The 26,993-nt window shown below is 31.2% G+C and overlaps 1 protein-coding gene across 1 annotated transcript; it reads left to right on the forward strand.

Annotated features, from left to right (window-relative positions):
• Nucleotides 1–354: 354 nt before the first annotated feature.
• Nucleotides 355–24,812, forward strand: LOC124373302 (ran-binding protein 9-like; the record flags this gene model as incomplete). Its single annotated transcript, XM_046831683.1, is given in 7 exon segments — nt 355–639; nt 1,811–1,995; nt 7,310–7,422; nt 20,017–20,051; nt 20,053–20,279; nt 22,613–22,833; nt 24,661–24,812. Coding segments are annotated over 7 exon segments (1,203 nt in total), but the record flags the coding sequence as incomplete, so codon positions are not given.
• Nucleotides 24,813–26,993: the final 2,181 nt, after the last annotated feature.

Raw genomic sequence — 26,993 nt, forward strand, 5'->3', positions numbered from 1 at the left:
TTACTGTAGCTACAGGTCTGGAAACAGTTTTATTCAATTTTTCAGTTCATTTTACATAAAGTACGCTAAATTGTACATCTTAATTAACAGCCAACAAATACCCGTAGGGCTTCGTTGCAGCAGGGGAACTGAAATTCAGACGAAATCTTTCACCCTGTATAACTTGGTAACTAAGCATTTTCGGACCTATGTTAATTAGACCTTTTTTCTTATTTTGATGTGAGGAATCACGCCCTGACTTATGGGCACCTTTTTTCAGAACACCCTGTATAATTATAGTATTGTTATGTGTTCCATTGAGATATTGTAGTTAAGGTTCTAAATTATTGAAAAAGAACATTTTACACCACTTGTGTAATATAATATTATATGTGGCTTCATTTGCTTTTACTTGTAAATGCAGTGTTTCAGTGTGGAAATAAAATTGTATTATGTATCACTGTTACAGGCTGGGACAAGCACTCTTATGGTTATCACGGTGATGATGGCCATTCGTTTTGCTCGTCTGGGACAGGTCAGCCATATGGACCTACCTTCACCACCGGAGATGTTATTGGCTGCGGTGTCAACCTCATAGATAATACTTGCTTCTATACGAAAAACGGACACAACTTGGGCATAGCGTTTACAGACCTACCTGTAAGTATTCTTTGATATAATCCGCTTACAAGTATCTTAGAAATAGAGAAGCTTATCTCACTTTTGTTTTTGTATATTTATAGTTATTTTATCAGATCGATAACAAATAATTCATTGTCATTAAGTAATCATTTAAGTTTGGCCTCAACTGTTTTCACAATTATTAAAGTGTGTGTAGTAATAAAAGTGCCTTATTTTCCTTGATAATATAAATTGTAAATTCGTTGAGAATATGATGGGTAAACCAACTTTACTAAATATGTATTATTTAAAAAGCATTTGTAAAACACGTAAAAAATAACCTGTATTAGAACAATATTTATCATATAAATAGATTTTTTATAGGTTTCTTATAGGTTAATATTTATATTTATGATAGCTTAGTTATATTTTTAAACAGTATTAAAACATTCTCTGTGCTTTAATGAATAATTTAAATACAACCTAAAACTATATTTTCAAGTAACTATTGAAATTATTATGAAAATAATCTGCCTTAAAATATGTATATAAGAGGGTAAGCCAGGCCACCCGTTTACAATTTATAGCGGCTGAACTGAAAAACCACCAGTCTTCATTTTAACAAAAATCCCTATATTTCAACTCCAGAGAATTCGGAAAAATATATTTTAACATCCAATAATACCTAAAAATGGCACCTTCGGGAGGTAGGGAGTCATTTTTTTAAATATTTTTCAAATGTAAAGGTAGGTCGATTTTGAAGGTCTTTATTCACTGATCATTTTGGAAAAATAAAGGTTTTAGTTCTTTTCGCTTTTTTAATACAGAGTGGTCCAAAATGTCAAAAGTTGGTTTCAGTTTTATAGGCTACTGTTACCGTATTAAAAATTTAGTAAATCCAAATTTTTACCCAAGGTTACCTAAGAAATACTCTTTATAAAAAATATGTTGCAATTGGTACAATTCAGTACATTTCCAGCATAGCAGTAAAATAGCAGAATCAGATAAAGTAATTGATTTTCTTACTGAGATTAAAATTTAATGTATTAAAAGGAACAATTAATAAAATTAAATTGACATAACAGTTGAGGATTCGACCCTCTAATCTTGAATAGTATTTGTAATAATGTGTTGGAACTATATGTTTTTAAATGTATAGACAATTAATCATTAGCTGTTAAATATGCACTAATCTTGCTGGTTGTTGCAGCCAAACTTGTACCCAACAGTGGGACTTCAGACCCCTGGGGAGGTGGTAGATGCCAACTTCGGCCAGGCTCCGTTTATGTTCGACATCGAGGATATGATGAAGGAACTACGGTCTCGGACCCGGCTCACTATACACAACTACCCTGTACCCGCCAGTCAGGGCGAATGGCAGGCCATTTTACACAAGTATGGCCTTAGATTGTACTCTAGTCATAGTAGATGTAGTCTTTAACATGACTGCAGCAGATGCTTTACAGCGCAGAGCCAGATTAAGAGTAGCCAGTCTCACTCAGTGTAGACCAGCTCTTAAGATGTAAATGTATTATTGAAACAAAAAAATTAAAATTGGACTCCCCTAAATTTGGCTATGTAATTCTTGCCAGTTAGAGCTGGAATAACCCAGTTACACAACAGAACTGCACAGGCTCCGATAACAGCCCACCTCTTTGATGTTTAGACACATATAGTGTCTTTGTTGGTTGTGTTCATTATTTACATGTGCTATATACCTGTAGATTGTTTGAACCTGAGAACTCGTCACAGCTAAGTAAATCTTAGTAACTGAAATGTTTGTTGATTGGGAGACACCTGTTAGGCCAAACAGCTGTACGCTCTTGTTGATATTTGGCGTACTACGCAATTGTTTTCATAGCAAGCTATACACATTATGAACTTGCTCTTTTTTCATTGTTACTTCTCTATTACGTACCTATTTTATTTTATTCATTGGTATATACGGATATTAGCATTATTGGGTAGTTTTTCAGTGTCACAGATGTTGGCGCTAAAAGGGTTAATTAATCTTTTTTTATCAATGTTTTTCTTTAACTTGAAGCTCTTTTTTAGTTATACTGGGTAAATTAAAGATGTTTGAGATAAGACCAACATCAAGAAAACCAATTTCCAACCGCTCTGTCCAAAATTGGTACTGTTTTTTCACAAGGACCCCCTGCTCTCCTTATTATTCGGATAAACAGAATTAACTACAGTATGCATAGTCACTAAAACAGTAGTTATGTAATCCAGCAGTATTTCTTTTTAACTGAACAATATAATATATAATTTATATATATATATATATACTAAGGATTTCTGAGTGTCTTAATTCATGTTAAATATTTGGTTTAGACAACTTTGGTATTACATTTTTTATAAAAAAATCTGTAATATTTCACATATTATCCCATCATGACTTAATAAAAAAATAGAAAGGCAGTTGTGCTACTGACTACTTATAACGAACAGGCTCTTATTATTTATCTTGAAAAAGTATGTTTCCTGATTATTAAATGTTAATTAATATTTTTAAAATAATATGAGACACTAAGTATTTTATTTTCTATTAATTTTATACATATTTTTTAGTATTGTTTACATTTCATATACTACAATAATCACTGACCTAAATATTAAAGTAATAAATAACATTTTGATTACTATCATTTAAATTAGTTTCTATAATTTGGTCAGTATCGTTTTCATTACAATCTCTTACTTCCTTAATAGTTATTTCATTTTCAGTGTCACTATATTCTGAAAATGAAATTGTGTTTATGATATCTGAAAAAGAAATCAAAATTATGAAAAGAAATTTTTCTAAATACCTTGTAAACACAGTATTTATTGTTGTTCCTTATCCCGTTGTACTTTATGTTTTTATCATTTAACATTGTTAAATTTAATTTGTCTTTAAAAAAAGTCAATTTAATGGTGTTGAAGTTTCTTCAGCAAAATTTGTATTAAAGTCTATAATTGTAATGTAATTAGTATTTTTTTAATGTAGTGTAATTGAGTGCAAGTTATAATTGTAATCAACAGAAAGACTAAGTTTCTTCGAGGATTAAGTTGGTCTATGACTCTGTTAGCTAAAAAAAGATTTTATTTATTTATTTTTAATCCTTTTTTAAATCTTGTAAGGACGATACTAGTAGTGAACTAGAATAGGAATTAATTATTACTGTGTTGAAATTCAATTTAGAATCAGATGAGCTTTAAATTTTACTATAAAATAGTGCATTAAGTTAATGAATTTGACGTTGGATTCATTTACAAATAAATTAGTAGTTCGTATTAAAACCAGTATTTTACTATATATTTTAGTCTCTTTGCGACAATTGTTTGGCGTTGAAAGTTTTTTAGTCTATTAAAGTCAACATAGCTACTAATAGCAGGTACTGAATTGTTTTTGTAAATTTTTACAGCTTCTAAATTGGAGCTTAAGTAACCTAACCTGAAGAATTCCATAACCAAGGAAAGTGTGCAGAAGCAGATATATCCAGACAATGCAATATATTTAGGACAATATAGTCAATAACAATATGAGTAAACTGATCAAACAGTAGAAAACAAATAATTGGAAAACACTACTAGATTAAAGAAGCAGATATATCCAGACAATGCAATATATTTAGGACAATATAGTCAATAACAATATGAGTAAACTGATCGAACAGTAGAAAACAAATAATTGGAAAACACTACTAGATTAAAGAAGCAGATATATCCAGACAATGCAATATATTTAGGACAATATAGTCAATAACAATATGAGTAAACTGATCGAACAGTAGAAAACAAATAATTGGAAAACACTACTAGATTAAAGAAGCAGATATATCCAGACAATGCAATATATTTAGGACAATATAGTCAATAATAATATGAGTAAACTGATCGAACAGTAGAAAACAAATAATTGGAAAACACTACTAGATTAAAGAAGCAGATATATCCAGACAATGCAATATATTTAGGACAATATAGTCAATAACAATATGAGTAAACTGATCGAACAGTAGAAAACAAATAATTGGAAAACACTACTAGATTAAAGAAGCAGATATATCCAGACAATGCAATATATTTAGGACAATATAGTCAATAATAATATGAGTAAACTGATCGAACAGTAGAAAACAAATAATTGGAAAACACTACTAGATTAAAGAAGCGTTTTTTTTTTTTTTTTTTACTTTACTTATCATTTGTAATGTTGTATATTATTGTGGTTTATATTTCCCTCTTAATCTCTCCTAACAAACTTTTTATTAACATCAACTTTTGTTAGTTCAGTTCAGATGTTTATTTAACGGTTTGTTTTCATTTCGGTAAAGCTGTCATTGTACTTTGAAAGCATGCAGAAAACATAAACATCCGTGATTTCCATGATGTGAAGCGAAAGATTTTTCCCATACAAAACACATTCATTGGCCGCCAAAAGAAGTAGTCACTTAAAAAATATTACAAACGTATGTTTACTGTATGATAAATATATTTTATTGAACCTTATAATCAATTTTTTATGATATCTATTTGAAATCATATAAATTTACTTATATAAACTTTTTAACCCTTTTAGGACAAGCAGACTGTTATAGCCCACACAGTGCATTGTCCAAATAGACGATATGGGCTGTATGTAACCCTCTTTTGTTTTTTGTTTATGAGGCAAGGAATGTTGTAAAATCATGATTCTCTATGCTAATGTATGTCCCATGACCTTTCTCTAAATATTTTATGCAGTCGTAGTGGTAATGTAAGTCATCTATATCTTGTCAATCGCGTTACGGCTGTCACATTACATCACTCCAGCTGTAATCGTCAGATAGGTGATCGTGTTCGTATTTGTTTTTTATCCTTTCATCAATCAACATCAAATTTTATGTTGTTACAGAAATTAAGTAAAAAAAACTATAAAAAATAACACAAAAGAGGCAATTTTGTAAAATTTGGTATCCAATCAAATTATTATTAAATATGTTAAATATTGTTAACAATTTTATTGTAAATAATAGAATAAATAATAATTGTATGTATGTTTTTTTTAATACTGTACGTCTTCTTCAGTACACACTTTATAAAAAAGTAGTCACTTCAAAAGTATGTACAAGAACATTTTTTAAATTTTGTCATCCTAAAAGGGTTACAATGTAATTATTTTCTGGAATGTACTAAACAACAAAAAATTTATAAATTATATATAAAAATGTATTGTAAAAAACTTATGAAAACTCCAAAGTGGCAAAAAAACTTTTTATTTGGTAATAAAACTTATACATATTGCCTATTATTAATGTCTTAAAAATATGTACACTTTTAGTATATTTTTCTGGATCAGTAATAGCTTTTGCACCTTATATCAATGAATTTAGAAAACATTATCCATTTACGTGAGAAAACTATGTAAAAACATGTAATTATTCTTGGTAAAAGGTTAATTTTTTGTACAATATTTGTTGAACTTTTCATTTTTACCTAATGACCAGGATTTTTACTAGGATTGAAATAATGTACCAATACGGTGGCTGGCACCAAACACAGGTTAACTTTTATGGTCCATTAAGATTTACCAGCATCGTTTCTTTGTATTATAATTATTTTATTGCTATGCTTTAATTCATTAACAACACACAAGTAACTTATTTATCAGGGTTAGTATTTGAATTGGTGTTTTAATATGTGGTAAAAATGATTTAAGTGGAATCTAGTTTATGGTCAGTAGGAGGGTTACGTGCTGACTGAGACAGACATACTAATGTACTCGCTGTCTTATGAGGTAACATATAACTCAGTATAGAAGGTGTTACATATCTCTTTTTATAACAATTCAGAGTGCTATATTCAAATGTTATTTATTATAAATTCAACCACAATCCTATGACAGCATATAATTTATTTAATGCAAAAAGTGAAAATTCATGCTAAGAATCCCAGAAACTCTTTTTGCATCTTGACTATTTTAATACACACATTTATTTCTTATAGCATGTGGCATGTTATAAGAAAGTTATCAAATACTGAACCATTGAACCTGCAGCTCAAACCACACCACTGATAAGAAAAATAAATTGTTGAAATATTCTGCTTGTAAAGTTGGCTGCTGTAAGCGTGTACAATTAATTATCTAACATCATGGAGGAAAACTTCACTTGGATAATATTTTAATATAACTCAATACTCAACCTTAATACTACTCATTAACCCATTGGCACCTATAATTTACTACTTTTTTTGTTTTACTAGTTTTTACAAAAAATGGCAATAGCTTGTGTTTTGTAGGAAGTATAGTTAAGAAACTTCGGCAATTTACACTTAAAGTATTTTATAAAGGGAAAAATACACACACCACTAAATACATGTATATAAATACATATTGTATGGACCCATGTAAAAAATAGTTGTAGTATCAAAAACTACTTTCTTCATGATAACTCCCCAACAAATAACAACAGTATGACTACGTTCTCAAAGTTTTTATGATGTCATGGTGTAATTGTGGTACCACTATTATCTATGGTTAACTGCCATCATAGCATGCTAATGAGCTAATGCAAGATAAAACTGAAATACTACTCAAATCCATAAGTGGTCCAAAAATAAAATATAAGTGGGTCATAAATTTGGATGGATAAGTGAATGCTGGTTGAATCAATGTTGATTTTGTACAAGTTCTGAATGGACAACATTATATATTTCACATCATGATCTTTGTATGTTCCAGAATGGTCTCTACGTATTTAGTCCATCACGGTTATTGTGCCACAGCTGAAGCTTTTGCTAACGGAACGGGTCAAGTGTTTGATGAAGAAATCACATCTATCAAAAACAGACAAAGTAAGAATTCTTCAGTTTACCCTAGAACTGGCCACCATTTTTTCCAAAATGGCTGGCACTTTTTGCGATTTTGTTAGATTTTTAAAATTTTAATCACTGGTCATCTATTTTTCAAGATACTAACATTTTTAAAATATCAGTATTTTTAAAAATAATTGTAGTTAATATTGAATCATTTGAATTTTACTTTTAATACAAAAAATAAATTGATTAAAGTAAAAAAGTAGTAATTGATGAAAATAAATTTCTCTCCAATGTATAGCACCCTCATAGCCAATGCGAAATTTACAGTATTTGAATATTTCCAAAATATGCAAAAGTTTTGTTACATATCTAACTTACAAATTAAAAAAACCTATTTCAGTAAAAGAAGTTTGTTGGCACTTTTTTACAATATATCAATAAAAAGTACAAAATCTGTAACGTTCTCTTATTGCACTATTGTGTATATAATTATTGGGATTCTGTTGGATGAAGTAACTTTTACTAAAATATAAATATGTGTAGAATAAAAACATTATATATTTATAGAAGTGTATGTTATATACAATTATTTTCTATAGTAAAGATTTTGTTTTTACCCAAAAATTATTTATAGGCCTATAGAAAGTACATTTATGTAATTTTACAAAAATGTACAATTATGTATTTTTATCTTTATTATTTTATAAGTCAGTAGGATCAGGGACAATTAATTCACTAGGCAATGGTTCATCCAAGTCAGATAAAACTTTTTGCATATTTATCAAACTAACATTGTCTTCTGGTTCACTACCCAGTACATTCCTAATGCCACTACTGTTCAAATTAACACTAATTGTGAAATGTACGATAATTATTTAAATAAAAATATTGAACCTATATGTATATAGGCCAACCTGCAGGTAAATTGTTCCACATTTTCCACTTCAATTTTTTATAAAACGCTACACAAACGTTTATTTGTACACACTAAACAGTTAAAAAACTAAAAGATACAAATAAATAGCAGTACACTAGTATTGACAAATACTGTAATAACTGAGAATCGCTATGGCAACCACATAATGCGTAATTCTGATCTGCTTACTAGGTGAGTCGGTGATTGTGCAATAAAACAAAAATAAAATCATTTTCATGGTCTTCAGTGAGGATACTTTTGCTTAGAGAAGTTTTTCTTTGTTTCGATATGATTTTCACTACTTCCAGACACAATAGAGCACAAAAAAATAATAAAATTTAATGAAGCTCTTTTTGACGCATTAGGCATTTTGGGATTTTACAAAACATAAACTTTTCAAATAACTATTGTATAAACATTTATTTGCGTACAGGTTATTAAAACAATTCTTAAAAACAATTAAAACAATTATTAAAACAGTTCACACGAATAACAGCCACGTCTGCAACTGCCATCGACAATATTATCTCAAATATTGAAAATGTAGTAGTATCGGTGTTGTGCACGGGAATCGCCGACCATGACGCTCAGATTGCCGTCATTGATAGTTCGACACCATTATGCCACCAACCCGAAATAAAGCTAAAAAGGGATATGCAACCTTGTAACATTGCCCATCTAAAATATCTCCTCAGCAAAGAGAAATGGGATTTTTTTAACGAACCAATCTCTTCAGAACAAATGTTTTCTTCCTTTTATGAAACCTTTCTTTATTACTTAAATATAACCTGTCCGTACAAAAGTTTTAAATCCAAGGTTTTTAAACGACCGTGCCAAATGGATAACAAAGGGCATTCTAGTGTCACGCGATCGATTGAGAGAATTGTCATATATGTCAAAAAATTCTACTGATAAGTACTTCCTCGATTATTTTAAATCCTACAAAAGAATTTACCGCAAGGTAATTAACGCTGCTAAATCTTACAACGTAAACAAAAAACTAACATTTTCCAAAAATATAAATAAAACTGCATGGGAAATAATTAATAAACATAAAAACAAGTTACAATACAAAAGCATTAATTTAAAGACTGAAAATGGAAACATTATAGAAGAATCGACGGACGTAGCAAATTTGCTATGTGACTTCTTTACATATGAGGTGACAAAGAAGTGTGACAAAGGGACTGTAAAAATAGCAGGCCCAATTATAAACTGCCATGAATCCTCAATGATGTTGACTTCAGTCAGTGAAGAGGAGGTGGCCATGGTTATAAAAAAGATAAAACCAAAAAAGACCGTTGATGTCGATGGCATGTCGGCGTGGCTCGTAAAAAAATGCGCTGTCTCAATTGTAGCCCCCCTCACACAATTGATAAATTGTTCTTTTAACGAAGGAATTTTTCCCTCGCCTCTAAAGAAAGCTATTATTGCACCTGTTTTTAAGAAAGGTGATCATACCCAGCCTAATAGCTACAGGCCGATCTCTATACTGCCTGTTTTTTGGTAAGGTCTTTGAAAGCCTCTTTCTCTCTAGATTATTATCCTTTATAGATAAATTCAAAATCATTTCGAATCACCAATTTGGTTTTAGAGCTGGTAAATCCACAACAGATGCTGTCATTCAGCTAACTGAATTAATAGTTAAAGGTCTTGAAGAACGAAATTCGACGCTTAGCGTCTTTTTAGACTTATCCAAAGCCTTTGACTGTGTGGATCATTTGATCCTTCTTGATCGATTAAGTGGCTATGGTATCCGAGGAGTCCCATTAAACTGGGTTCAATCATACCTAAGTAATAGGACTCAACAAGTTCAGATCTGCGGTACATTATCTAAAGCTTTGAAAATAAGATATGGTGTACCCCAAGGATCAATCCTGGGACCTATACTTTTCTTATTATATGTGAACGATGTTGCATCATCAGTCAATTCCGGAAACATCATACAATATGCTGATGACACAACTGTTTCTTTTAAATCGAATAACATGTCAAATCTTGAAATTCAAACTTTTGAAGGGCTGAATAGCTGTATACAATATTTTAATATGCACAATCTAAACACTAACAATTCTAAAACCAATTATATATTTTTTTGTAACCGAATACCTGTAAACGGTCATAGGCCAACAGTGATGTTGGGAGAAGAAGAACTCAACGAAGTATATAGTACTAAATTCCTTGGTATATTCTTGGATAGAGATTTGACATGGAATGTACATGTGGACAATGTATGTAAAAAGGTCTCATCAGGCATTTATGCTCTGAGATACCTGTCAAAATTTTGTTCAAGGCAGATCATGAGAACGGCTTACTATGGGGTTGTATTTCTTTATCTGTCCTATGGCATTGCATTATGGGGCAGTTGTGGGAATGCAGCTTTTCTGAGACTTTTCAGACTACAAAAGAGAGCGCTCAGAGCGATTCTGAAATTGAAAATTAGGGACTCGTGCAGGAATAAATTTAGGGAACTTGAGTTTTTGTCACTGCCCTGCTTATACATATTTGAGACAATAATATATTGCCGTTCGAAGTGTGTGCTGACGCAGGGTAGGGACGTTCATAACTACAATACTAGAGGCCGGGAACATTTCTGAGTTGCCCAACATAGACTAAAATCTTACGAGAGTCTACCATCTGAAGTTGGTGTAAAATTTTTGAACAAACTTCCTGATAATATAAAGAACCAGACGAACCCTATGCATTTTAAACGATTACTTAAGCGTTATTTAATATTAAATGAGTTTTATAGCGTGAGCGAGTTTATGGAACATACAACTTGATCGGACATCTCTCACTGGGTGTTGACATGTCTATTCTTATGTTGACATTGTTAATTTTGGGAGTAGATCTTGTCTTTTATTAGGTACAATTGTTTAAATAAAATAATTTTAAACATTAACATAATTTATTGATAAATCTATAGGAATTACACGATAGTTATAGAGTTATGACGATTGCTATACAAATTTTGTATTTGTCTTCTGGCAATAAAGAATTGTGAATTGTGTGAATTGTGTGAATTGAAATGTTCCTGAAAGCGAAGAATACACCCTTTCCAATAACGACAATTGCAATTTTTTTTCAATAATTCAATATGGTATTGAATTTTGGGGATCATCTTCTGACTTTGATAAAGTTTTTAAGATCCAAAAAAAAATTATGAGATTAATGACCTTTTCATCATTTAGAACTTCTTGCAAACCTCTGTTTAAAGAATTAAAAAATCTTATCACTTCCAAATTTATACATTCTGAAAACCCTACTAACAGTACAATCAAATTTTGAAAGCTTATCAAGTGATAACTTTGATCATAATTACAATACAAGATTTAAAGCTAATTTTCAATATCCCATACATCGACTGCGTCTGGTAGAAAAAACTCCAATATACACGGCAAAAAAAACTATACAATAAGTTACCTCAAAAATATAAACATTTAATCAATTCAAAAACATTTAAAAGCAAACTAACAGATTTTTTGTTGGAAAAAAAACTATTATAGTGTTGATGAGTATTTGATGGATCCTGAATTTTAAAATTGTGTTTTAACATAGATTACATTAAATTTGTTACGCTGTCTTGACCTCTTATATGTATTTTTATTAAGTTTATATGTATATGTGAATTGTGATGTGCATATGTATGAATGTATATGTGTATGTATCATTATTACATTAATTTATGACAATGTTACCTGTTTCTATAGCAGTGCTATGTATAAACGTTGACGTAACAATAAAGACTGATTCTGATTCTAATTGTGTAGTACGTAAACTCTTGACAGAGAATTTTGATAAACGAACGATAATTTTTGTGTGTTCGTTAATTACATGAACAAACTGTGATTGGAAATGTGAATGTCAAAGTTTAAAATTTTCCAGTGACAAATTTAATGTAACTATGTATCTTTAAATTTACGTATGTTTTATTTCAAACATAGTAAAAATAAACTTGCTGTGAGAGAGATTATATTACAACATAGTTAATGCGTTGAAAATAGCTTAGTGCCATTTGTAAATGTAGTTAATGCGTTGATAATTGCTCAAAGCCAGTTGCAGAGTTAAACAACTGGTAACACACTCAAACTATATCCATTTTTAAACCATGCTGTAGACAAACCTAGGTTATTTTTGTCCTAATGGTTTACAAACACAGGCAGGAATAGTTTTATCACTTTCTAACACCTTCACAATAACAGCTAATTTTCTGACTTTTATTGACCGTTGAATTTTTCAATAATGAAAATGGGGGGAAAATAAATAGTCTTTCTACATTAAACATCTAAGTGTAGAGATAAAAGTATGTAGTCTTCGTACAAAATGTAGTCTACGTTTTGCATGAAAAATATTTCATTATATTTTTTCAATGTTTCTCCTTGTATCCCAAAGAGTACCTAAAAATTAAGTAATCTGCCCCCTCCTACAACATAAAAATGTCAATACACTTGCCTATAAATGCTTTTGTTTTATGTTTGTAATTCATCTTAATTTTAAGTTATTAAATTTAAAACATTTAAACATTCATAGTTTTATTATTTTGTATAGATATTTGTAAATTGTGGTACTGCGTTTGTTAAAATGCAATAAAAATAATTTAATCGTCAATCAATGCTTTATTTTAAAATAAGTCACAGTATTAAGTTGTTTTAAGATTTCTTTATGTAATCTTAACTAATAAGGTGCTGAAGCTTTTATTTTTAAATGACCATTTTTATGATTCTGGTCATCTTTGTTAGTAGGGCATTGTGCCAATCTGAATGTTACTATTTAAAAATAAATATACTTTTATTTGTAACGTGTGTTTTGATCTAACAAATTTGTATTATAAAGGCAAGTTTTAGTACCAAAAATAACTGGTTTAGAGATATTTATTTTTAGCAGACATACATTGTGATTGAATTTAAAAAAATTAAGATATCTTAATAGAATTTTATCTACGTTTAACCCTTTTAGTGCCGGAGCATGATAAAAAAGTTTGTTCAAAAAATGTTACAGATTTCTCTCAAGGTACTGCTGAAAAATGCCAAGCCTCTTTTAGTGATTTTGTAACATTTTAATAAAATATCCATAAAATCAAATAGTTTTAGAAAGGCTCTTAATTTTTATTTTGTTTTGCTTACAGATAAATTGTTTAATTATACCACATAAAACACGTACATACTGTTAGCTTTTTATACAAAATAGCAACTGAAAATATATTTTCTCAAAGCAACTCATACTACTATGTACAACAACACTAAAACTGTACATATACACAACAAATTATTTTACTATCCACAAAACTGTAAAGATAACACTACTTTTTGTGTAAACGTACATTTTTACTTTTTCTTGTAGGCATAGTCTAAACTCATCAGATTCAAATAAAGGTTATAAAATATTCAGACCATCACTAAGTTCTGAATAAGTTAATTATATTTTGAATAAGGTAGTAGAAATGTAATTTTTCTTCATATATATATATATGAAATATACATGTGCGAAGACTACATACTTTTATCTCTCTCTCTCTCTCTATATATATATATATATATATATATATATATATATATATATATATATATATATATATATATAAACATAATTTTATTTTAATAGTTGAACAAATTAAAATGTTTACTTACAGTACCTATTATTTCAGTTTTACATGAGAAATTGCATTTTGAAAAATTATTTCACTATACAACATAATATCAATTGAAAGAGAAAATTAAACTAAATACAAACTTAAGTATTGATTAATATTTTAAAAACTGTAAAAGTTATGCAGTTGTTTAAAAATCAACATTGTGTTATTTTGCACTAAATTTAAACTAAACATTAATTAATCTTTCATAATTACTATAAATACTGATTGTTTATATACCAAAAAATTCATAATACATGAAGAATTATCGCAGTAGACCACAATTACGAGGCACGTCCAGAAAGTAAGTGTACTGGTACTCTCACAGCAGTAGGAAATACTTTTTCGACATGTTGGCAACACTGCCGTGTAGCCTGAATCCTCCCCTTCAAAACGAGACCAATCCGAGGTTAGTTTGATGAAAACTCTTGCCGCAGTAGCATCTCTCGAAAAATGTCGATCTTATCTCCCGCCAAGTGCGAAATTCGGGCCTCATTCACTACCTCGTTGTGAAGAGAAAAGCTCCGATTGAAATTTGAGGTGAAAACTGTTTAGACTGTCTCTTAGTTTCAGGCGTGTAGTGGGCAACCCAAGTTTCGTCTCCAGTAAAAATAGAGTAGAGAAGATTATCGTCTTCAAGTTAGTAGCGTTCCGAAAACTCTTTGGAGTTCTGCACTCGATTCAACTTGTGCCGTTCTTTCAGCTGTTTTTGGACCCACCTCGCAGACAATTTCCGATATCCGAGAGTTTCTGTGATTTTTCGTGTATCAGGGATCTGGAGATTGTGGAAACATCGCAGAAAGTTCATCTAACTTCGATCTGCGATCGTCACGGACTGCTTTCTCGATCTTTTTCCTCTAGTTCGTCATGCACAGAAGTACGGCCATTTTTAATCTCGTGACACCACTTGTACACGCTCATACGATTCATAGCTCCATTACCGTAAACAGTTTTACCTTATTATAAATTTCAACCTGAGCTTTTCCCTTCACAACGAGGTAGCGAATGACGGCACGAATTTCGCACTTGGCGGGAGATACGATCAACACTTTTCGCGAGAGATGCTACTACGTCAAGAGTTTTCATTTTCAACACACTATCCTCGGATTGGTCTCGTTTTGAAGGGAAGGATTCAGGCTACGCGGCAGTGTTGCCAACATGTCGAAAAATTATTCCCTACAGCTATGAGAGTACCAGTACACTTACTTTCTGGACGTGCCTCGTATCTGTACCGCGAACGTCTGTATAGATTTAGATTCAGATCTTTATTGTCATTAGGCAACAATGGTGCAATAGACATGGTCAAATTTGTACAATTATTGTCAATTATTACAACTTAAAAAAATCTTTCATACTCTTACAACAACTCTCTATCTTATAACATGGACTCATAAAAAACTGTCAACAAGCAGATATACAGTACAACAATTATTTAACAAAGATAAATCAACAACATCAACATAACAAGATTAAAACAAAAGATCAACAAATTTTATACACACAAATAACAAGGTAATAAATAGAATAATAAATACTTAATACTAATTAAAAATCAACAAATAAACACAAATAACAAAATACTAAATAGAATAATAAATACTTAATATTAATTAAAATCTTAAGTCACTAATATCACAGACCAGGTACTCATCAATGCTGTAAAAACACTTTTCTTTTAGCCATTTGCTTAGAATAATTTTAAACCTATTAATACTAACTTCCCATGCACTTTCAGGTAACTTATTAAATAATTTAATTTTCATGTATATATGGCTCATTTTTGTTTTCTGTAGCCTTATAGAGAATTGGTCAAGCATATGTCCCTGCCTTGTACTATAATTATGTACATCTTGACGGTTTTGATAATTACTTAAATTTTCTTTAACATTCAGTACACAGTTATAAATATACATACATGGTAAGGTCATAATTTTAAGTTCTTTAAAAAATGGTAAGCACGAATTCCTATCACTTACATTTGTTATAACTCTTACAGCTTTCTTTTGCCATATAAAAGCTCTTTGTGATTCATTACTGCCTCCCCAAAGTGTTATTCCATAGTTTAAGTTACTATGAAAGAATGCATAGTAAGCTCTTATGAGACTCTCTAAACTTACACAATTTCTCAATTTACGGAGCAAAAAAACCACTCTTGATAATTTTGTGCAAAGCTGGTTGACATGACTTGACCAGCTAAGGGTACTATCCAAATATAGCCCAAGCAACTTTACCGGCCTAAAATTACGATATATGTCACTATTTAAAGAGAATACAATTTGTTCAGTTTTGTTCTTGTTTACTGATAAATAGTTTGCCTGAAACCACTCAAGTGCTATCCTCATAGAGTGTTCTTGCTCCGTTATGAGGTTTTTAAGATTATGTTGTTTATTAATGAATGTTGTGTCGTCAGCATATAAAACAGAAAAACATGCATACTATAAGCAAAATCATTAATTGCAACTATAAATAAAAAAGGCCCAAGTACAGAACCTTGAGGGACCCCAATTTTTACATTTTTAAATTCAGATTTATCATTACCTTGAACAACCATTATTTGTTTCCTATCACTAAGGTATGACTTAAACAACTCTAATTCCTTATTCTTATTCCGTACACATGTAACTTTTTTATTAACAGTTTATGAGAAAGACAATCAAAAGCCTTTGACACATCAATTAGTGTGGCACATGTAATACTTTTTTCTTCAAAATTAAACAATATATTTTCAACAACTTTTTCTACAGCCTTGATTGTATTTAGTCCTGGCAAGAAACCAAATTGCTCTTTACAAAGGAGTTTGTTATGGTGGAAAAAAATGTATAATTGCTCTTTGATACAGATAACCTCCTATCTCTGTTAATGAATTTAACAACTATTTTGTAAATATTTCTAGTCATGTAAATAGTACAAATGTTAATTTAGGCTTAAATACAGCTAGTTCCAGTGATATGATAGAGTCGTCTGGCATAAATGGACCTAAGGCACCATCTTTAAAATGGCACACTGTAAATCCTACTGATATTCTTAAGATAAACCACTAGGCTTAGTAACTCAAGAGCTGAGGATGTCTTTGGACTCTCCAATTTTGTAATTAAAAAAATAATTTGTGAAATTTTGTATCCTTTTACTTTTCTTGTAAACTGGATGTTCAACGCTGGACTCTTCCCACAGTGCCTAAAAGTAACAGTCACTGTCCCTATTTATAAGAAAGGTGATAAAAATAATGTAAATAACTACAGACCTATTGCCTTGGTACCTGTCTTATCTAAGTTGGTTGAATATATTATTAAGTGTCAAATTGAGTATTATTTTGAATCTAACCACCTGCTTTTATCTGCACAGTTTGGTTTTAGGCAAAGCTTATCTACTATTAAGGCTGTTGAGAGTGTTGTCTCATATATTATTAATAGTTTTGAAAATAAAGAAGAAGTTAACACTTTGCTATTGGACTTAAGCAAGGCTTTTGATACTGTGCCTCACCAAGAACTTATTAAGAAACTAAAGTACTATGGAGTTGAAGGTAACGAATTATCACTTATAACTTCTTATATATCACAGCGATACCAGTTTGTTAAAATAGGCGAACAGAGGTCGGATCTTAAGCAGGTGGTAAGCGGGGTTCCCCAGGGCTCTGTACTGGGTCCCTTCTTATTCACTGTCTTTATTAACGATTTTCCAAAATTTTGTTCCTAATAAATGTGTACTTTATGCTGATGACACTACGTTAATGTGCTCTAACTTAAATCCTGAAATCAATGCAGCCATGATCACATATATGAGGAGAAAGGTCCAACCTCTGGTTTTCTGCCAATGGCCTATGTGTGAATGAAGATAAGACAGAAAACATCATCTTTAGCCTAAGCACCTGTTCTGTAACTAAGTCAGTTAAGCTACTTGGAATTAACTTAGACTCTAAGCTTACCTGGAAACATCACACAGATGCTCTTTGTGCTCGGTTGTCTAGAGTTATATTTTTACTAAAAAAACTTAAAACCTGTACAAGCTGTAGTCTATTAATGAAAGCATACTTTGCATTATTCCACTCACATCTTTTGTATGGAACTTTTCTTTGGGGAAATTCAGGTGGGGCTAAGGAGGTCTTCTCATGCCAAAAGAAAGCTTTGCGCATAATGTTTAATTTTAATGTCACTGACTCTTGTAAGCCACTATTTATAAAGCATAGTATACTCACTGTTCCTTCCATTTATATCTTGCAAAGCTTAATGTATGTTAAGGAAAATCTAGATTTATTTAAACTTAGACGCTCTAAGCATGACTACTGCACTAGACAACGAGACCTTATTGACCTAAAGCACGCTAGACTAACAAAAACTCAGCACGCATACTCTTATATTGGTATCAAACTGTTTAACAAGCTGCCTATGTCTGCTAAGGATGTTACCTGTAAAAACTTTAAAAATGTTGTAATTAAGTGGTTAAAAGAAAAAGCCTTTTATAGTATAGATGAAATGCTTCTGTGTAGTATGGACGATTTAGCCTTTTAGATTTTATTTCCTTTTGACTTGTACTTTTAACCATAAGTGTCTAGTATGTATTTTATTTTATACTATCTTGTTATACTGTGTAAATGTATAACAAAATGACTTTGTCAATGCATTGTAATATTGTGGGACGACAATAAACAGATTCTTGATTCTTGATACAGTACTCAAATATCTTACTAAATATAGGTACAAGAGATATTGGCCTATAATTTTCTGGAGATTTTTTATCTTCTTTTTTAAAGATAGGTATTGTTTTTTTAACTTTAAGAGCTAATGGAAATACACCTTGTTCCAACATTAAATTATAAAGTATAGTTAAAGGCTCTACTATTATGTGTATAATATTCTTAACAAGAGTATTAGAAAAAACCATGTAAATCTTGAGTATTTGAGGAGCTGAGTTTGTTGACACAATATAAAACATCCTTTACAAGAATATATTTCCACTTAAAATGAGGTATTACACTTCCATGTCCTATAACATAATCGTTAACCATTTCAATAGCGTGACTGTAATTTAAAGAGGTTAAATCTGTATTACTAATTTGGGAGGCAACTTTGATAAAATAATTATTGAAATCATTAGATGGAATTTGCACGGCATGCATTTTTACTTCATTATTACTCTCAGATCTTATTACCCTCCATGCTGCCTTACATTTATTTGTTGAACTATTAATATAGTGTTCATTTGCTGATATCTTAGCTTATTTTATTTGTTTTTTGTACTCATGTATAAACAGATGTCAACATTTTTTCTGTAGTTTTTGCAACTTTTGTATGTACAGACGTTGATACTTAAAGGGTTAAGATACCCTCTATTCAATATTATAAAAAGATAGTTTTTACAGAACAGGATAGTTTATAAATTTACCAGATTGGAAACATATTCTTACTCTTAACAAGGAAACCCTATCAGTGCCACACATCTAAACATACGATAATTTCCATCTTTAATACCCTCTTTCTCTTGTAAGCTTACTACAGGTTGGGAAACATGAACTGTATATACTGTAGATATAGTATTGTGTGTTAATATAGTGTAGTGTATCAAGTAGATTCAATCCTATGTGAAAGTGAAACCTTTTTGTTTCTACAATTTGACCATACTGGATACTTGAAACTAAATCTGGCAAAGTGCCTTGTGGATGAAATATTCCATTATAATTTCTCTATGTTAGAAGAAGATAGCATCTATTAATTCTGGTAATGATAAGTCTGATCTTCCTATCATATCAAAACTGTCATGTTACAACCTGACTTTTGCCCTCTTTAATCATAATTCTATGGCGTGTTTATATACTTATTTATTTTGTAATATTATACATTCATTCGTAAAGATATAGAAATGGTATTTTTAAACTACATTTTCTTCATTTCTAAATGGAAAATATAATTTAGTAATGAAATATAGTAATTGGACTTCTGCTAGAAGTGTAGCATGTTTTTTTTTACTAAACTATATCAACAGCTTGATAAATTGTTATTATTATCATTATTACTAAAAAATATTTTCTTATGTTAATAACATTTTATTGTCTTTACGCACATGAGACTAAAGTGTTTCCTGTGTGTTGCAGGAATTTTAAAGTTAGTGTTAGCGGGAAGGATGGGTTGAGGCGATCGAGACCACAAGTAGACTGTATCCTGGTCTACTGGAACATAACCTCAACCTGCTATTCATGCTGAAGTGCAGGCAGTTTGTGGAGATGGTGAACGGTTCCGACTCTGAAGTCCGTTGCTCATCTCGCTCCCACTTCTCACCCCCTCCCCGCCCCTCCACACCCACCCACGCTTCGGTCATCCAGTCTACAAAGGCCTTCAATGGAAATAGTAGTAGTAGGTTAGTGAATTGAAATAACATACTTATACTGGGTGCTTCAAAAAAATGTATACACAACTTTGAACTATCGTAGTTTTCCTGCTCTACAAGGCTAATGTTATATTTCTTCGCCAGGTGGCAGCATAATCGTCCCTTTATGTTATATTGTTAGTTGGAATTTGTAATATCAACATGGCGGACGTACGTTTGAGTTTTGAAGAACGTAAGCAGGTTATTAAGTGGTACTGGAAGTTTGAGAATGTAAATGAAGTTTAAAGACAGTGGAGAAGGGAATATGATACAGAAACACCTTCAAGATTAACAATTACACGCATACGAGACAAATTCGAAGTTAATGGAACAGTGTGTGTTGTGCATAAAGGTCATTCAGGTCGACCTCGAACAGCTACAAGTGATGAGTCTTCAACAGCAGTCTTGGAAACTGTTTCAACGCTCTCCTAACGAATCTAGCAAGTGGTAGCAGCGTGCTACGCATTCTGAAGAGAGGCAAGTATCGTGTTTACATTCCAAGGCTGGTGTAACAGCTAAGTGACAACGATCCAGATCAAAGGTTGCAATTTTGTGAATGGATTCAGGAGATGGTGATACGTGAACCGGTATTTATGGGTAGCATCATTTGGTCGGATGAAGCCCAATTCAAACTTAATGGAACTGTCAATAGGCACAATTGTGTTTACTGGGCTGAAAACAATCCTCACATTATAATTGAAACAGCTGTAAATTTGCCTGGTGTGAATGTGTGGTGCGGTTTGTTTCAAGGGGACTCATTGGACCTTTTCGATTTGAAGGTACTGTAACTGGTATTAATTACCTAAAAAATGCTTGCTGATTCCATATTTCCTGCCATTCGTGCATTATACGGTAATTATAATTTTTATTTTCAACAAAATGGTGCCCCGCCGCACTATCACAGGGATGTACGAGCTTACCTGGATCAAAATTTGCAGGATAGGACGCAGGGGGCCAATCGAGTTTCCAGCACGCTCTCCAGACCTTACACCATTGGATTTCTTCTTATGGGGCACAGTAAAAGATGAGGTGTACAAACGTAAACTACGTAATCTAGACATTCTTTGGAATGAGATTCAAGCTGTGTGTAGAGAAATCTCATTGGACGTTTTGATACGATGTACAGAATCAGTGGTGACTCGTACTCGGAATTGTGTTGATGCTGCAGGTCACCAATTTGAACAGTATTAACATTTGTTATTTACGTTTCATTTAAATTGGACTTTAAGCTTTCTAATTTACTGAAATTTTACTTTGTAGAACGGTAAATAAATTTTCTATGGAAGTTCAAAGTGTGTATACATTTTTTTGAAGCACCCAGTATATGTTTGAAATTGGGCAGATAATATTAACCAGTAAGCCTAACACTGTCAAAGATAGATAGTTTGACAAAAAAGAAAAGTATTTTAAAATTTTTTTGAGGATTCTTTGATTATTGAACCTGTACGATAAGTGTCTGTTGTCTGTACGATAAGATAAGTTTTCACTACTTTTACCATAGTTATTAATTACTATATGGTTTTGTAAGATACCTGCTTAGTATTGTTGTATATTTCGCAGAATTGTTTTACAGACTTTGCAGAATGTAAATTTTAAAGGAACTACCGTTAAAATTGTATGTTAAAGAAGTTTGTCTCCTTTTAAAGGTATGAAATTAAGTACAGAATTATTATTTATTACCTAGCTAGTCATTGTTTAATGGTACAAAATTATTATTAAAATGATAATGCATTGTAGTCTATATCTTAAAGCCATATTGAAAACGTATAAGTATATTAAAATGGATGCATAGACAAAAAAATAATATCACATACGAATCTTTAATTTTCAACTCATTATCTGCTTACTAGACAGTTAAGTTTAGGCTAGGGGTAATTAAACATGATGTCTACTAATGGTCCAAAACCCTTGTTGATCCAAGGTAATGTAAAACCATACATTTTAAGCATTTGTAGAGGCAATTTTAGATTGGAGAAATCGAAAACAGAAAATCAATACATAAAATAAATTTACTTATAAAACTTAAGACGTTGGCATTTCGGTTTTTTTAAATAGGTCTGTATCTGGAAATTGTCGACAGTGGGTTTTATTAATGGACTGGTGTTTTGGGGGTGTCAAAGATAAATTAAATTGAAAACATTAAATAGAAATGTAACTCATATTCACATTACTGAAATTGGTCATGAAACTTAATAAAGAACAATAAAATAGTAATATGAACAGATGTGTAATATATTAATGTATTGATAGTATTTGTAAATGATTTCAACTTTAAATATTTGTAATAAGTCATAAAAATGTGTACATCTTTTTTTATTTTTTAGTAATAACCGAGTTAAGGACAGTGTAGAAGAAATGAACCTACAAAATTCAATAGTTGGCTTGAACGGAAACACCGATTTCGATCAGAATGGGCTCAAGATCAAAACTGAAGAAGACACCAATGACGACGTAGAAATGGAAACACCTCCACCCGAAGAAAGGAATGGGCATACAAATGGTTACCAGAATGGGACCTCTCATGAGGAACCAGTAGAAGATATGGGTAAGGAATCACATAAAGAAGTTTTTCTCTGATAAGCAGCATTGTAAAACTAATCAACATCTTGGACTAATCATGTCAAAACACTTGGGTTGGTCTGATCATGATGTTGCGAAGTATAATAGGGTCTTTGTTGGTATTCATATTCATAGTCTCAAATGTTTTGCTATATTTTTGCCCTCGTACGTTAAAACTGTGCTGGTCACCCTTATTATGCTGTATTATAACAACTATTGTGTACAGTTATATGTGTATTGTGCGTCAGATTTATTTTCAGTTTAAGACGTGGTGATCATGCAACTCCTTTTTTCAACAACTACCCACAATGAAATTGAAAGAACTCTGTGACTATCATATTATTGTTCTTCTGCATTCTATTTGCACTACTAGTTTACTTACTCATCTGTCCGAAAGGTCTCATTTCATTCAAGCAGGGAACAATCTACTCGTAGGGGACCCTTTCTTTTATCCATTCCCATCCATCATTCCAGTTTCTCAATAAATCGTTCACTATTGCTGCCTGCTGATTACGGAATGCTCTTCCCGATTACATCAGAAATCTTTTGCATACGTTCTTGTTTCAGAGCAGGGATCGCGTAGATGTTTTGTGGGTTGTAGGTATGATGCGGTCTGGGTCACTAATGTCATACTTCTGGGCAAATGTACGAATGATTCAAATGGATGAGTTACTAATTTGTTACTCATTTTAAAATCATGTTGTAACATTATTTTAACTTACTTTTCTGCTTTGTTTTCACTACTTTATATAGTGACCTTACGTTCTATACTATTATTTATTTTCTTGTTTTTTTTTTCAATAAACTAATTATAATAATGGTACTTTTTCAGTTGGATCATCTTCTTTTCAATTCATTTCTGAATGTTTTTTTTTTAATGTGATAAATTGTACTGAGGTTAAATGGAAGAGAGGACTTTAAAAGTCCTAACTTGTCCTCTAAAAAGCCAAGTTTTATTTAATTTCACTGTGGTTTTCTACTAATAATATTTTTTATTGAGGCGTTAAAGTTGAGGGGAGCACTAGTCATGTATACATAATAAATTCATCTATTGTCCAAGTTGTATTTATATAAGAGGAGTTGAAAGAAACTTATTGGTGTATTATACACCATTTTCATTACTCTGGTGCATACGTACGATACTCTGGCTTGAGCCCACATGTGGTAGATTAGACACCAGATCACTCTGTAGTGTTCTCTCCCCACAGTGTTGGAGCAAGCCTTTTACCACATTCGTCATAGAAATAAAATAAATGTCTATAAAACACTAAACCTAAATTGCTTTAAATCCTTATAATGTTATTCTGTATGTTATATAAATTGATCATTAATAATTTTATTATATAACAAGACCATACATCAGTTGTAGATGTTAACAGCAATATTTTAATGTACTATAAATTTCACTTAAATATCTCTCAAGTACATAACTCTCCATCTTGTAGTAAAAATAAATTAGGTAGTACTTTCTCTTGTCATGTTTACTGTTGGAGAGATAGCAGAAGTTGGCCTGCTTAACCATCGATGGCTGGATAGCTAGTTCTCCTAATATCCAGAGTGTAGTGTTGTTCGGTTTTAGCCTCATTAGTATCTTTATAAAGCTAATAAAATATTTTTCCATTGAATTTTCTCACATAATATTAATGAAATATCAATAACTTTGAGATCTATACAAAATATATTTTTTACTGCAAAAATGTATGTGTCTAGAAATAAATGGATTTGCTCGAATTTTGTTGTGGTGATGGAATTAAACGTAATAAAGTAAAACCCTTTGTAATAACAGGTTTTTTAAACCTTATCAAACCCGTAGATGTGGACCCGCCAGCGAGCAAGCGGCAGTTGTGCGGTGGCAGTAAGACAGCAGTGGAGCGGATGTTAGAGTTCGGCCGGACATTGTACCACATGAGTCAGCGGCTGATGCAGGAGCAAGGCAAAGACGAGGCCAACAAGAAAATGCTTCAGGTAGATATAAAAACAACACATGGAATATTTTAATAGTGTGGATAATCTAATAAAGAAAATGATTTTTTTAAATTGGCCAAAGCTTTAAAACTAGTATTCTCTCCTAGTGTAGAGTATACTAAATTTGCTTATGCCATTTTCCCCCTTTATATTTTTCATATCAGTCCTGAAATTTTTATATCCAGCTGCTTACTGTTAATGTACAATCTCTGATATAAACATTTTAAGCTTTAAGGAATGCCCAATCAGAGAATACCAAATTGCCTTATGGAGTGCCTCATGGATCGATTTTGGGTCAACTCTTTTTCTGATTAAATCAACAAATTAAATTTGTCAATCTGTAATATAGAAATGGTTTAGTTCATTAGCTACATGGCTCTCTGTATTAAAACCAAAACAATTCAAAATTTTGAAATTAAATAATTTGTTAAATGAATTTATGGATACAATTCAACCTAGATTACATGTCATTGTAGATTACTTAAACAATTTTATTGCAGAAATTACTAATTCATTAAAAATTTATTATTATTTTAAACTATCTGCAAGATATCCAAATAATTACCAATACAAACAAACAAATAAAAATAGGCTGATTAGAGAAATAACAACAACCCACTGACAAATCACTGTTTTCCACTGATATGGAAGAATGTGAACAAAACATACTGATTAAACAATATAATATACTTGCATTAGACCATGAAAATGTTTACTATTATGAGTTTATTTTATTAACATGAATAGAAAGCTTCTTATCCAAATTAGTATTATAAACTAATACTCACCACCACTAAGACTTAATTATCACTAATTTGTAAGACGTAATAACATTTTTGTTATTACTTTTTAAAAACTAGGTCAAATATGTAGTATGTGTTTACATAAGATATGTTAAAACCTCTATTATCACTGTTATGACTGTGACTAAAACATCCAGTATCAGCAGAGTCTTGGGTTTAAAAATCACCTACTATTTTTTTTTGTTACTATGTGCAAGGAAAAGGCCTGAACAAAATCACGAGAAGTAATTAGACATTTTTATCTTAAATTAATCCTGAGTTAATTTCAAACTACTGTAAAATCCTGAAAAAGCCCAGCAAGCCAAATTTGTACTCTAATGCAAAAAGATTTTGGCAACCTCTTGTTAATTGTTACATAGAGGAAAATTTTCCTACATATAAAAATAGCTAAAAATGTTAAATCTATCACCCAACATAGTAACAATTACTATATAAAAACAAAATATTGACCAAAAACATAATCTTTTTTCGTACGTGATAAAATATAGCCTATATACAGCTTTACATACAAGTCCAGCGTATTTTATATCCTAGTAATCCTGAAATTGTGTTGTATTAGATAATTATACATTTATAACATTGATCTTAAAATCCCTTTTTAATATCTCTAAACCAGAGCTTTTAACTAGTTTGTTTAGATGGATGAGATTATTTTCCCTTCATTTAATCTGAGACCCAATTTTTTTTGTGTATTGATAAAAATTTTTTTCTGAATTTTTTGAACATTAAATAAAAATAATATCTTAAAATGTTATGAAATGTGTTGTATTTATTTTCTAAAGAAGAATTGAATAAGATTAGCCAATTTGATTTTTCCAATAATGATTTAAATAATTGTTTTGTACTCAAAAAAACTTTCGTCCCTAAGATTTTAGTTTTATATTATTAATATTGTTATGGAAATTCACAAGTTCCATAAGTTGTCTATCGTGATCAGGTAATGCGGTTACCACTCTCAACGATTAACTCATTAACTCATTTCCACTGATATAGATCTGCAATTTGATTTCTTCCTCAGGTGAATAAGTTACCCGACATATAAGTACGATATAGGTTAAAATAAATAAGATTTAAAATAAACCAGTACAGAATCACTGTATGGTTTTAAGAAGTTCATCTAGAGTGAACAAATACCCCACTCCCGTTCCCTCCTTTTTGCCGCCATCTTGTTTCTGCAATGATGATTGACCTCTGGTCAGTCCTGGGTGGTTGGTCGGTAAGTGTAGACATTGTGACGTGTATTCTGTAGTTCAGTTTTAATAATTTGTGTTTGTATTTATTAAGTGCATGTTTTAGAGTTAGTGGAGTTGACATACAATATGGTGGTTGTGATTCCTGACTTAAGCATGTCACAACGCTCTGGTAGATTTGTTTTTTC

The sequence above is a fragment of the Homalodisca vitripennis genome, unplaced genomic scaffold (genome assembly GCF_021130785.1).
Source record: "Homalodisca vitripennis isolate AUS2020 unplaced genomic scaffold, UT_GWSS_2.1 ScUCBcl_5278;HRSCAF=11936, whole genome shotgun sequence".
Lineage (NCBI taxonomy): Eukaryota > Metazoa > Arthropoda > Insecta > Hemiptera > Cicadellidae > Homalodisca > Homalodisca vitripennis.